Source organism: Branchiostoma belcheri, unplaced genomic scaffold, assembly GCF_001625305.1.
Source record: "Branchiostoma belcheri isolate BF01 breed outbred unplaced genomic scaffold, Haploidv18h27 scaffold19, whole genome shotgun sequence".
Lineage (NCBI taxonomy): Eukaryota > Metazoa > Chordata > Leptocardii > Amphioxiformes > Branchiostomatidae > Branchiostoma > Branchiostoma belcheri.
This window is the reverse complement of record NW_017803379.1, coordinates 735601-749018: the sequence shown is the minus strand read 5'-3', so window position 1 is coordinate 749018 and position 13418 is coordinate 735601. Positions and strand designations below refer to the sequence as shown.

Sequence of the window (13418 nt, the reverse complement as noted above, 5' to 3'; positions counted from 1 at the left end):
CTCACACTCACTCACTCACTCCCCCACACTCACTCACTCACTCTCACTCACTCACTCACTCACTCACTCACTCACTCACTCACTCACTCTCTCACTCACTCACACTCACTCACTCACTCCCCCACACTCACTCACTCACTCTCACTCACTCACTCACTCACTCACTCACTCACTCACTCACTCACTCACTCACTCACTCACTCACTCACACACACACTCACTCACTCACTCACTCACTCACTCACTCACTCACTCATACTCACTCTCATTCACTCACTCTACATTTGTGTAACTCACCCTCACTCACTCACTCACTCACTCACTCACTCACTCACTCACTCACTCACTCACTCACTCACTCACTCACTCTCATTCCATCCATTTCCTCCCTCCTTCCCTCACTCCCTCCTTCTATAACTCCTCATCCCCCCACCTGTTTCTTCTGTATGAGGAAGTACTCGGAGTGGTAGATGTGGTGGTTCTCAGGGTCCTCCACCCAGATCCACCATGGCTCCGACACCGTCCCGTGCACGCGGTCGTTCCAGGTGAAGGTGGGCGAGATGGTGAGGCGCACCCGCAGCACGGTACGGGTGATGGGCTGGATGGCGGCGTCCAGTTCCAGAGAGGGCAGCTGGTAGACGGCTTGTTTCACCGTCTTACCCATCCTCACATGATGGATCATTCTCCCTGTACAAGTATATAACAACTCAGGTTAGCATCAACCGCAAGGTAACTCATTTGGTTACAAATAAACCTAAAGAAATATGATGAGTGTTTCAGTATCCGGATTCATTTGGTAGAAAACTAAAAAACTACTGACTAGTTGCATGGTGCATGACTCTGGGATCTAGTACTCTCCAAGCAGAGGTTGGTGGGGAAAATTGTGACATTCTTTATCATGCGCCTGGTTTTTGTCCGCCCTCCCCACCAACTGTATGAAAGTACTGGTAGTACATCAGCTACAGTGACTGTAAGTTTCTGTCAGTAAACTAGTACTAGCTCATTAAGTTAATATGTTAACTAGTTCTCACCGATCTCATCAGCCTTTAGGTCCTTGATCCTGTGCACACTGAGGCTACGTGCCTCCAGCTTGTGCAGAATCTCCTTAGACAGGACAGTAAACTGGTGCAGGGGGTGTTCGAAGGGCCAGAGCTGCCGGTCCACCACCTTACTCAGCTCCAGGAGTTTACCTGCCATCAGGGGCCAGCCTTTCCTCAAGGTGATCTCAAACAGGCCGCGCAGGATACGTCCTGCATTCTGTAGGGTAGGCATACAGTGTGGGAGATTGTAGGTTAACAAGTTTGTTTGCACAGATGTTGAGTCATTTTTAAGTTTCCAAGAAAAGTCAATTTTAAAGGTACCCAGGTCAGTTTCATGGCTTAAAAACTGTATTTTCAGACTCAATATTCAAGTCACTTAAACAACACCTGCCCATTACTGTATATTAACATTCATGCAGAAATATGATGTTGAAAGCCTTATGTCTGTAGCAGGATGTTGACTTACCTGTACAACATACGCCATGTCAGACATGAGGGAGAAACTGTCCACCCGATGGCGACAGATGTACGTCTGTAGCAGGATGTTGACCTTCCCGTAACTGTTCTCCACGCCGCCGGGCACGGGCAGCGGACAGACGGAGTCCAGCAGCTCATCCAACTCCGACATCTCGTCATCCCTTACCTACAGAAAAACAAGAGAGAACATTACTGTGTAGCTAACACAATAATCAGAAGTCTGGACATTGAAAAAAAAAGATGTGAAAGAAGCATGAAATTTTGTTATTTCTTTCTCAGTCTAGCATTAAATGTACCAAAAAATATTTTCTTCTAAATTGTATCACTGCCTTTTAGGTATTGCAAACAAAAACTTAGTCATACACATTGCAGCTAGACCTTGGCTAGATAACAGCAAAGCTGATCTTACCTTGATCTGATCAAACTCATGAGACTTGGCCACCATGGCTAAGATGTCTGACTCTGTCATCAGGGGTTTCAGAAACTCATTGTACACCTGCAAATATGGTAAATATTAGAAAGCAGTAATGATTTGGCAACTCATTTTAAGGGCACAGCTACTGTTTCTTAAACATGACAAAAGTGTCAGCTGCTAGCTCACAGAACTAAAAATGGGTAAATGGAGAGAGTATTCTAATAGCATGACACTGACAGCACTAGAAACATGTGTGGAAACAGTTTGAGTACACGATATGTATTTTCTATGTGAAAGGGACATATTAAGTTAGGAAAATGAAGAAAATATACACTAAGATACAGTATTTAGGTTGAACTAATAATTGGTGAAAGATGTAAATACTAGGGTAACTAAATCTATGATCTACAATGGGATCAAAGGTGACCTTTATTATACTGTATAACTCTTACCTGCACACTGTCATGTTTGATGTAGAAGTGACTGGCTGTGCGTCCAGGGTCAGTCGGGTGTAGGTAACCAGTCCTCTCCTCAAACCTCACCATACGGGCCTTGTCCAGCTGACGACCTGCCGCTACGATCAACTCACGACGGAAGCTCTCCAGATCTGGGTCTTTCTATGGTTTTCAAAATTTGTAAAGGAAGAAATAGAGCCATTCACTAGTGGCTCTGAATGTGGAACAATGTATTCAGCTTCAATTTCGTCAGGGTTTATGAAGAAATTTGATGGGTTTTTAGACTTGAATGTATAGCTGGATTCAATGCAGATAAAAAAAACAGATACATGCCTTACAGATACATAATTTTCAACACACTCAAACATGCATTTGCTCATTTTAGAGCAGTAACTTTAAGGTTAACACACTTCAGTAAAATGCATTAAGTTCACCATAAACCATGTACATTAGACACGCACAGCAAGGCAGTTCATGTCAGTTTAGTTTGTTGTTACCTGAGCATTTGTGTAGGATATCCCGTAAGCCAGTGGGTTGGCCTTCATCCTGACATACAGGTAGGTGTAGCTCAGCCATCTCACAGCTTCATCCACATTGGTGACTGTACCCAGCGACACCTGCAAACATACAAAATGCATAAAAAAGAAATTAAAGCCTTGGAGATTTCTACCACTTCTTTTTCCATCATTAACGTCCTCATGCTTAAAAACATAGCAACCCATTAACCTATGGACCACTATTGAGAAATATTCAGGATTCCTCTCTCATATCTTGAGTGTTTTTATCTTATTCTACCTGAATTTTGGTACAATCAATCTCCAGACTTCCACAAGTGGACCCATTTAATAACAGTTCTCACCTCAGCATTCAGGTTGTCTGTGAGGTTCTGTATAAACTGGCTCTCTATGGGAGTCTGCTGGGTCATGAGGGACAGGTAGTGGCTCAGCTTGTCGTGGGTGGTCAGGATCACGCCTTCCCCGAACGTGTCGTACTGAGGACGCCCGGCGCGACCAAAGATCTGCATCACGTCCAGGATACTGAGGTCTACAAACGAACCCCGCTTGGCGTCGTAAATTTGTGTGCCCTGTTCAGGAGGAAGTCAATCTTGTTAGCCTGATTAATTAATATATTGCATTAATGCAAATAAATGTAAGTGTGACACTGTTTGAATCTACTAAATCACTAAAATCACTTTCAGTGCAAACCAAATACTATGAATGTTTCGAAAAAAAAATAAAAGGCCTGTGTAATTGTTTCCTTCAGTTAGGAAAAGTGCAATGATTACAAGCATAACACACAATTCAAATGTTGCATTCCTTGGCTTGTATGTTCATATGTTAGCCGATGTACATGTAGCCTTTTTATGAAAGTTTTTGGGAAGGATTAACTTGCCACTTACTTTGATAACGACGGCGTGTGCGGGCAGGTTGACGCCCCAGGCCAGCGTGGCGGTACAGACCAGCACACGGATCAGACCGCGGGAGAACAGTCGCTCCATCAGGTTACGGTCCTGCCGTAACATCCCCGCGTGGTGGATCCCGAAACCGTCTGGGAACAGGTCCCGCAGCTGCTTGTTACGCGAGCGGCTTACCTGGACAGTGGGAAGGAGTTAAACTACTATTATTTTTTATAATAGCTGTATGTGTTGTAATAGTGTTTTATCTTATAGTAGTTGTAATAGTTTTTTAGCTATATCATGTAAGTTGTAACCGATCTTGTAATGCCGTAATTTTAACATAAAAGTGCAATAATCTAGTGCAATATTTGATGCTTATGCTTAAGCTATGTACATGTTAAATATATTCTACCTGTGTATCTCTTTGTAAAAGCTGCCCAATTCAGCCTGCGGGCTGCAATTAGCAACTTATATGTATGTTGTATGCATGTTCCTTTCGAAATAAACCAGTCTATACTAGCATGCAAGTTCATCTGAGTTGGTAAAATACATAAGGAATGGTAACTTGCCTACCAAAAATCATGAACATCAATTTACATTATTTTTGAGTTATCCTGTTAATACTGAGTCAGGAAATTAGTTAATACTGAGTCAGGAAATTATGACATTACACACAATTCAAAATCTATGGGCCTACTGTATATCTTTCAAGTTACAACCAACATATAAGGAAGCAGCTAGTTAATTGTTACACGATATTGCACAGGGTCCTACCTGTTTCTCGGCCGCTCCATACTCAGGACTCTGCTGGCTACAGAAGATGCTCCCATTGCCACTGCTGGTGGCCATGTCTCTCAGAGCTGTGGCTGTTCTCACAGTGGCGTTACGGGCGTGGACAAACACAAGCACCTACATAGACACAACACAAGAATATAGGTATTATTATCTTCCAAAGTGTACCATTTCTTACCATACCATTACATACTTCCATTTAGTATGGGATGTTTGCGATTTCACAAAAGTTTAATGGAGTCTTACAGTAGCATCTAATGTGTCTAACATTTTTGACTGTAGGCTTATTAATACAAGATCTTAAAGAGCTAAAACCTTTCTGGAGGAGTAGAAGTTGCACTACATGCATGTTGATTATTGCTGGCACTTCTAAATTCACCATATAGCAATTAGAAACTTTAAGATGTATTTACAACAGAATGTCACTTTACCTGGTGGCTCTGTCTGACCATATGCTCTACCTTGTCGTAGCACACCTGTTTAGTGGAGACAACAGAAAATCACTTAATACCACAGACTCACTCACTTTCATGTTAGTGCTACTGTAATGTAATGATGTTAAAAATACCACCTTTAAAGAGGACCTTTATGTAATAATGGTCTGTACATAAAAAATAGGAAAGGAAAATGATTGACATGTGTGAATCACCTGCTCCATGTCCTGCAGCTGCTGGATGCGACTGGTGGACTTGATGCCGATGTACGTCTGTCGCAGGGGCACGGGACGGAAGCGACTGTCAAAGAAAAACAGCCCCTTCTCCGGGTTCACGTTCAGGAAACGTGCTACGTCCAGGTAGTTAGGCACGGTGGCAGACAGGCCAACAATTCTGATCATGCTCTGGGACGTCTCAACCTGAAAATATAACAAAAATCAATATTACAAAGGTATGATTTTTCATGCTGATATAACACTGAGTAACATACCTTGCACATGAGCAGTGCTTCAGACTAGAGGATGCCAAACAGACAAGCTATTGTTCTATTGTTTAAACAAAAACTTTGCCATTGTGATTTCATCCCGACTTCTCAAAAGGTACTAACAACAGAGGTATGGTTTCAGGTGGTCAACAAAGATGTCTGATACTTTACTCTGAGGGTGGTGGTGTTACTGCACTGCTGGCCCCCCACCCCGAGGGAATATTGAACTAAGGGCCAAAGTTCCCCATGACGGCTGGCGTTCAACTAACGAACCCACTGGTGAGGCATACCAGTACCATCAACTACATGTATGGTGTGTTTTTTAAACTTCCATCTCACAACCACATGACATGTTATACTGTCATTACGAATATCTTAATCAGTCATAACCACTACAACTTGGTAAATAAAGAAAAAAACTAACAGGAGGAGGTTGATAGACTGAGAGATTTAAAAAAAAGGACACCTGACGAAGCGTCCTTGCCACGAGACTCTCGATGACGTGTCCTCGGTCGTCATTCAGGATGTGGACCTCGTCAATAATCAGCAGTCGGACGGCCTGAGCCAGGGCTACATCACCTGTCAATCAAACATCACACCTCAGCTATTAATGCTTGTATGCTGCAAACATTTTCTAGACGTTCTGTGAGTTACACTTGTTGTAAAGGCAAGAAACACTGACTATAAACAAACCCGTATCTGAGCCTGTATCTGACCTGTACTTTTCCTGGTCACGACATCCCACTTCTCGGGCGTGGTGACAATCATCTGTGTCTCGACGATCTCCCTCTTAGTGAGCTGCATGTCCCCGGTCAGCTCCCGTACAGCCACACCCAGCGCCTGCAGACGGGAGCCGAATGTCGACACCATCTCCGCTGCCAGCGCTTTCATCGGAGCGATGTAGATTATCTGAATTCGAAGAAAAAAAGAAAGGAAAAAATGGCAAGTTAGACAACAGTTAAGGAATGGGAAAATGAGCAAAACACATGGAGAATTTCTGATTTGTCAATATTAGATTAATAGCACATCTGCATGGAATAGGAGAGCAACAGCGTTAACTAGTGTATCTAACAACAAACAGAGTGTTGTACACAAAAATGTTTGCTTGATTTTGTGCTTATACTTTGTTATAACTTACGTTAAACCTAAACTTACGATAATGGCTTTTACTGCATATACTTATGTACTACAGGCTGCACATAAATCAAACTGCAATACCAACTTTCAATTTTTTTCATAGACAACACATAGCAGATAACCTATTAAAAAACCTGGGCGGTACCTTGAAGTCTTTTTTCTGCAGGACGCCATGTTGGACATGTTGCATGAGTTCATGCAGGACTGTCAGCATGGCCACGTTGGTCTTGCCGGCACCCGTCGGAGCACAGACCAGCAGGTTTTCGTTCGTTCCATACGCCATTTCACACACGACAGACTGCACACGATTCAGCTTCTTCATACCCTGGAAGGCCAGCTGTGCTATCTGGTATTGAGAAAAACCCAGCTTATTAACATGTATAACAAGCCACTAAATACTGTATTTTCATTCAGTTTCTCGTGGGTTATAGGTACACTCTGGTCAAATAACTTTTCTTAGAGGTGTTCCAATGTTTATTTTTCAAAACTACAAACCCAAAGATTCAAATAAGGCATTTTGAAAGATCAAAATGATGCAGTCATGCAGCACTTCAGAACAAAATATATCATCCATTATAACTTTGTGCAATATGATATACATGTATTACCCACTACCTGACAATGTTGACATTAACAGAAAGGTGTTGTAACTGTTGTTAATTGTATGAAAACTAAGCAGAAACCTCAGTTGCTAATTACACAATAAGGTGTCATTATTAAAATCTGGCCATTAGAATATATAACATACCTCATCCAGTTGGCTGATGCTGACACGAGAGTTGCCGATGGTCGTTGGTGGGGGTTCACTGGGTGGAATGGACACCTCCTCGTACATGTTACAAACTTTACGTTCAAAACCAACAGGTAGGATCATCTAGAACAGAGACAGCATATACAAAGTTACAATATGTCGACAGAAATGAAGCCTAGAAAAGATGGAATTTGTTTGCCTTGGAAAAGGCACTTTACACGACTTTCCTCACTTAACTCAAGTGAAAATGAGTATTGTCCTTCCTGTATTTGTTTCTATGTGTGGGACACAACATCAGCAACTGCTGCCTTTGTCCCAAATGTATAATGTATTGTTACAATTTCAATAAAATCAAAATCGAATTTTTGTTGGGACTTACTTTGCATCCTCCGATGAAAGAGGACGACTTGCGAGCTTCGGAGAAAGAGTCGTACACGTTGGGATAGCGGACCGGCCTCAGCTCTGCGTACGGATCGCTGAACAGTGGCGTGTGGGCCGCCTCTTGAAGCAGCACCTCCCTGCAGAAATTGGTAGTACTGCATCTTAAGAGACACTTGAAAACAACTTGCACAGTTGATAAGTTGTGTGAAGAGTCTATATATCAACAAAATCACCCATAGTAAAGCAGTAATCATATATGATCTTGTTTCTTGTTTGAAACCTAATCAAATCTTGTCTTGAAACAGTGCAGGTTTTGATATGATCCCCACATCTTGCCAAAATTTAAACCCTTCTTGATCTTACCTATGTGCTCTTAGGTCACGAGGGTCAAATCTGTTTGATGTCGCTCCCTGTTGATTTGTGACGTCTTTTTTGGCCATGCGTCGTTCATCTTTCCGATATTGCTTGAGTAGCTGGCGCTCTTTTTCTGACTGAAAAATTTACAAAAACCATTTTACATTACATCTATTGGATCATAATAAAGACAACTTATTCCTCCTACATTTTCTTACATATATACAATGCATCCTTAACTTATTTCTTTAACTGTAAGAATCAAGTTCCATGACAGCAAACTTACCTGAACTGTCACCGTGGGTGCAACACTGGGAGGTTTCTTCCCTGCAACACTGGAAACATCCACTAGAAAAAGACAAAGTACATACTTTTCTCTAAGGGACTCACTTTGTGTAATTCATTGGCAAATTTACTGGATTACTTCGTGTGTCTGTACAAGTAGTGTCAAGCAGCAGCTCCTCCTAGCATTTAACAATATAATTGCAGCACAGCATTCATGTGGTGAGCAACAAGTCACAATGTCCTCCTAGTCTTTCTTCAGGAAGATCAGTTTTGTTTAACTAGAGAGTATGCTATTCTATTGTTTAACAATGTACATGTACCAATGTAGTTACCTGACCCCCTGAGTTCCTTTTGTCTCTGACTTGCAGCACTCTGTACTAGCTCACTTCTGTGGTCCAGAAGGTCCTGGATCAGGTCCAAACATCCCGAACCCAGCAGTTCAAACAACTGCACAACAAACAAACAAATAAACTCATCAGTTCACCTTAATATGGCCTCCTTCTGTCAATATTGACCATGGTAAATATTCACCGTACATGGACTGTAAATGCTGTATTTGACAGTTGGAGGCTGTTGATGGAGGGAAGCTATCAGTAAAATCTTGGGGGCAGGGGTGACCTATGAAATCAGCCTTTCATATTTCGAAAACTGTTTCATACAGCAGCCACCCTTGGGAAGGTATTGACAAGTGCAGTGTGATGCCAGCTATTAAAATCCTGCAGTACACATGTTACAGTAGCTGGATACAGATGCTGTGAATTTGGCACAGTGTCCCCTCCCCAGATGACACCAATTAAGCCCTGCTGAAGTCGTGCCACACTCTGCACAAGTTCACTGTCAAGGATTTTTTGTCCAGGGAACATTCCATTCAAACATGTGGGAGGGACACACAAGATTTTTTTGCTGGTCAAATTTATCATATGATTTCACTTGTATGTTAAAATTTGTCTGTAAGTACAACAAACTATATTAAAGGATTATAACAGTGAATGCGAAATATATCATTTTAAACTTATTTTCTATTTTTCTTTAGGATTGTGTTAGTCCATACCTCGTTCTGTAACACAGAGTCGCTTTGGCTTGTGCTCAAGATGTCAATCAAAGTATCGCATAGCTCTCCCGGAGGTAACCCCGCTCCGAACTCCGAGCCCTCGCCAAAAATCTGGTGCAACCTTTCAAAAAGCCACGCTTCGGTAAATAAACTCTCCGCTGCTCCGTTTACGTTTGCGCTGGCAGTGGAGAAATCTTCCCTGTTCCTCTGTGCGGATTTAGGCTCGGTTCCAGGTCTTTCAGAAAGTGTCACAAGCTTCAGACCTTCGTGGGAGAAATGGATGCCTTGTCCAAACTCTTTATTTTCTTGCGCCTGCCTTCTGGAAAAGCAAGTCAGCGAGCTGAGGGAACTGTCGGGAAGGCAGGAGCAGATGGCCTTCACCGACTTCATGGCTTTGTTCACCGCGCTGGCGGGGAAAGGTCCGAAGATGGCCTTGAGTCTGGTGGTTTCTTCCCGGCCAACTTTGTCCACCGGGGACAGAGTGCGGAACAGGACAACCGCGGCCTCATGGATGTACTCCATCCCGATATCACCAACTATGGAAAAAAAAATATGACAGCAACAATCAAACTTGAACTAACCTTTATCCATCATCAGGTAACTTTCATCTGCTGCAGATATTTTAATGCAACAAACCCCAGGTGTGCACTCCTGCATATTTAAAGTGTGCAGATCTCTTTATAACAATGCCTTAATTTTTAAAGTGACAGATAAAATTCACCTGCCGGATAAAGGTTAAAGAAGTTTAACACTAACATTTACCAATTTACTCATTGACCAGCAATTCAGCTATTCCTGGAACTATATAAGTATATCATTCACATGTAAGCGAATCCCTCGGACTTTATTGCTTCAAGAAAGCACCTGCACAATTTAAACTTTTCTTCAGCAATTGTAGAAATGGGTCAAAGACATCCCTGAGTTAGATATGCCCATATAAGGAAATTTCCCAGAAGGCTGAGTTGTGCCTACTGACCAATGGCTGAGGCTGCATGGCATAACTCCTTCACGTCTGCTTGGATCTGGTGCTCTTGTCCTCGGACACATTTTTTCAACAGTTCTGCTGTAAGGGCGTCCAAGGTAACCTCAGACCTGTTCAAATAAACACAACCATTTCTTCCGAAAGTCACAGATATACAATTGTAGATGTGTGTTAGACAAATATCTTCTATCAAATAACTTGCAACTTGGTAGCCTCAACCAGGCCTTTCTATGGGAAAATGGATTGTAGAATCCGGCAAAAAGGAGAATAAACGTGGCCAAGGGAGTCAGGCCACAGAAGGTTAATTTCTTTCCCTCGTGGCCAGTTAAACCCCAAGGTGGCCAAACTGGTAGTCTGCTAGAGACTAGTAACTTGGCAAGCTAACAGAATCTTTACAGGCTCTATATTATTATTATATATTAATTTATCATCATTACAGAAAAGATATTTTAGCCATCTTAACTTGTACCCTATTAGTATTCATACTTATTAAGTACGATCATTGTATGAATGATTCTATGAAATTCTAAAATCATAACCAACTTGGAGAGCCTTGCTGACTGCAGCTGGCGCTTCTCCTGTAGTGATATCGTGTTGTTCCCGTTGGCCTGGTTACCGCTGGAGACGCCGGAGAAGGCTCGCAGAGCGCTGGTCAGGCGGGGCAGCTGCACCATGGTGACTGGTCAGTGCTAGTTCAGACAACCTGAAACAGGTATGTGTAATGTTATAGAATAATCATTGTTGCAGTATCTACACTATCATCTATTTCCAATGAAGGTCTTGTTCTGTAACATTGTTTTCGGTTGTTGGCATTATGTAACGTTACTATCACTTTCTGCTAACGTTACACTATTATCCCTATTAATATGTGGTACAGACATAACGTTATAATACACATTTACTTAAGTTGAAATCTTCTGATCTGTATTGAAAATTATTTTTACATCTATGTTCTTTCTTTCATCTTACATTTCTGACATTTTTACTATTGTTATAAATATAAGTTCAATCAATGGGGAATTGAAGTCTTCACTATTGAACATTGGATATCATTTGGGCTCAGCATCAACATTTCTGCCAGGTAAAGTTTAGACGGTGAAAGACTATTATGGCACCGCTACGCTGTGACACCACTGCATTGCCTGTTGCATAAAGATTATGGCAAAATTTATTCATTCGTCTGCACGCCCCCCTCCCCCATACCGAAACCGCCAAGTATACTTCATTTTCAGAATTCATTCCCGGTTAAAAACTCTCAAAGGTAACGCTATGGCAGCTTACTTACCAGACGTCTTGGGCTGCAGGGCATGATCGTGTTCTTACTGGAGTTTAGTTCAAAACTTTCTATGATCCAGTTTCTTCATTCACCGAGCCAGCTGCTGCTGCGCCGAGGTTTCCGAAGTTCACGCAATCTCACTCTCGTTCCCAAGCTTTACTCACACCGGTCTGGGTACGAGAAGGGGGACGGGCCAGTAATGTGAAGATGGGAGGTTGAAAGTATGTTGTGTGAAAACGTTTGTTTGGAGTAAATATTAAAACTCAGTCATGAAATGCAGTGACTTTGATATTGTATTTATTTCTTTTAGCACAAAATATGTTAGCTGTTATAATCAATTAACGTTAACGTTACACCATCGAAGGACACTCCACTGAGGGTGTGGATTACGAAAGATCAAGTCAGAAACGCGTTCTGGAGGCAATAACGTATTGATAACCTTAAAATATAATATGACTCTATTGGTTTATATCCTATATTGTAGATGTACAGGATTTTCAGGTACAACAGTTTAATGGCGGACAGTCCGCATTGCCCCTAAGTCTATTTGTGACGGTCGTAAATTCAACCATCAAACCAGAGGATCGGGAAGGGGGTAATAAATTTGGGTTGAACTTTTCCACTGACTGGTAGTCCTGGCGCGGGTTAACTCGCCCCAGATTGTTCAACCGCGAAGCTCCTGCTGAAAGTGCGCCTAACCTTCTTTTCAAGATCCCGTGCGAAAGAAAATACCGAAGACCCAATTATTCTCTACAGAAATCTTCTTTCTTGAAGCTCCACCGGCGGCGAAGTTGTATTTGGAGTCACTTCCTTGTCATAATCAAGAACTCGGCGGAGTAAGACGCCTCAGTGGCTCGACTGGAATTCAATTTGAGCTCGTTTGATCTCTAGAACTTGCGAAGTTAAGGTTTAGCCTGGGGGTGGGGCGGGGATGTCTACATATACAGCTAGCCTATGACTGTGCTGCCCAATTACACAAGTTACCCTCCAGAGTTCCAGACTGTTTGCAGCGGAATTGAAGTCACTGTCTGTGCCAGACTACGCGGTGCCAATTTTGTACGTCGATTGTTAAAGCTGGAATTCGAACATCTTAAGAAATTTTTCTTTTGCAAATATTCTAAATTCAGGCGGAAGTTTGACTGGGAAGCTTCCAAAATTCAAGCTACTTGAATGTCGTGGTTGTATGGTTGTAAAGTAAATATTTCAAACACAAGATATGAACTTTAATAGTGAGTCAACAAGTACATGTATCACAATCATGTACCACCATTACCAACGTGATTCTCTGATTTTAATTGTGATATATGATAGACTGAAATGCGCCCCAATGACTTACATTGGTGGGGAACAATTTGCCTATGGAGAATTTCAAAGTTTTCTATTCTGACCGCGATCGCGTTAGTTTGGGATGTCCCAAGATCTGTGTCTCTTGCTTTAAAAGCAGTCCGTGGAAGAGAAAGAGACTGTTTTGCCCAAAATACGACCACAGAGGAAAAGTGGTGTATCGTTTATCTGGTAACCTCCCGGGTTTACAATGCCTTCCAACACTTAACTACTGTTTTGTTAGTCGTCTCTCTTGTATTTCATTGTACCTCGGAATGTCTTTGGACCCCCTTTGATGGCTCATCTTGAGTATCATAGCCTTCTACAAATTCTTTTACATTTTCTGTCCTTTCCACATATTAGTTGTATCGTCTGCATTGTTCAG

At 42.1% G+C, this 13418-nt stretch overlaps 1 protein-coding gene across 1 annotated transcript in view; it reads right to left on the bottom strand.

Annotated features, from left to right (window-relative positions):
• The window catches only part of LOC109467737 (activating signal cointegrator 1 complex subunit 3-like), a 29138-nt gene extending 18009 nt beyond the window's left edge, over positions 1 to 11129 (bottom strand). The window contains exons 1-22 of the mRNA XM_019765788.1: positions 10978 to 11129; positions 10429 to 10544; positions 9453 to 9988; positions 8734 to 8848; positions 8403 to 8464; positions 8126 to 8253; positions 7761 to 7899; positions 7379 to 7504; positions 6776 to 6976; positions 6210 to 6402; positions 5960 to 6072; positions 5225 to 5428; positions 5007 to 5051; positions 4558 to 4692; positions 3787 to 3978; positions 3247 to 3471; positions 2885 to 3004; positions 2385 to 2549; positions 1927 to 2013; positions 1507 to 1683; positions 1032 to 1257; positions 434 to 687 (exon numbers count right to left, since the gene is read on the bottom strand). Coding sequence (XP_019621347.1) covers positions 434 to 687; positions 1032 to 1257; positions 1507 to 1683; positions 1927 to 2013; positions 2385 to 2549; positions 2885 to 3004; positions 3247 to 3471; positions 3787 to 3978; positions 4558 to 4692; positions 5007 to 5051; positions 5225 to 5428; positions 5960 to 6072; positions 6210 to 6402; positions 6776 to 6976; positions 7379 to 7504; positions 7761 to 7899; positions 8126 to 8253; positions 8403 to 8464; positions 8734 to 8848; positions 9453 to 9988; positions 10429 to 10544; positions 10978 to 11108 — 3690 coding nt within the window. The 5' untranslated portion in view covers positions 11109 to 11129. The remainder of the gene's footprint in view (positions 1 to 433; positions 688 to 1031; positions 1258 to 1506; positions 1684 to 1926; positions 2014 to 2384; positions 2550 to 2884; positions 3005 to 3246; positions 3472 to 3786; positions 3979 to 4557; positions 4693 to 5006; positions 5052 to 5224; positions 5429 to 5959; positions 6073 to 6209; positions 6403 to 6775; positions 6977 to 7378; positions 7505 to 7760; positions 7900 to 8125; positions 8254 to 8402; positions 8465 to 8733; positions 8849 to 9452; positions 9989 to 10428; positions 10545 to 10977) is intronic.
• Positions 11130 to 13418: the final 2289 nt, after the last annotated feature.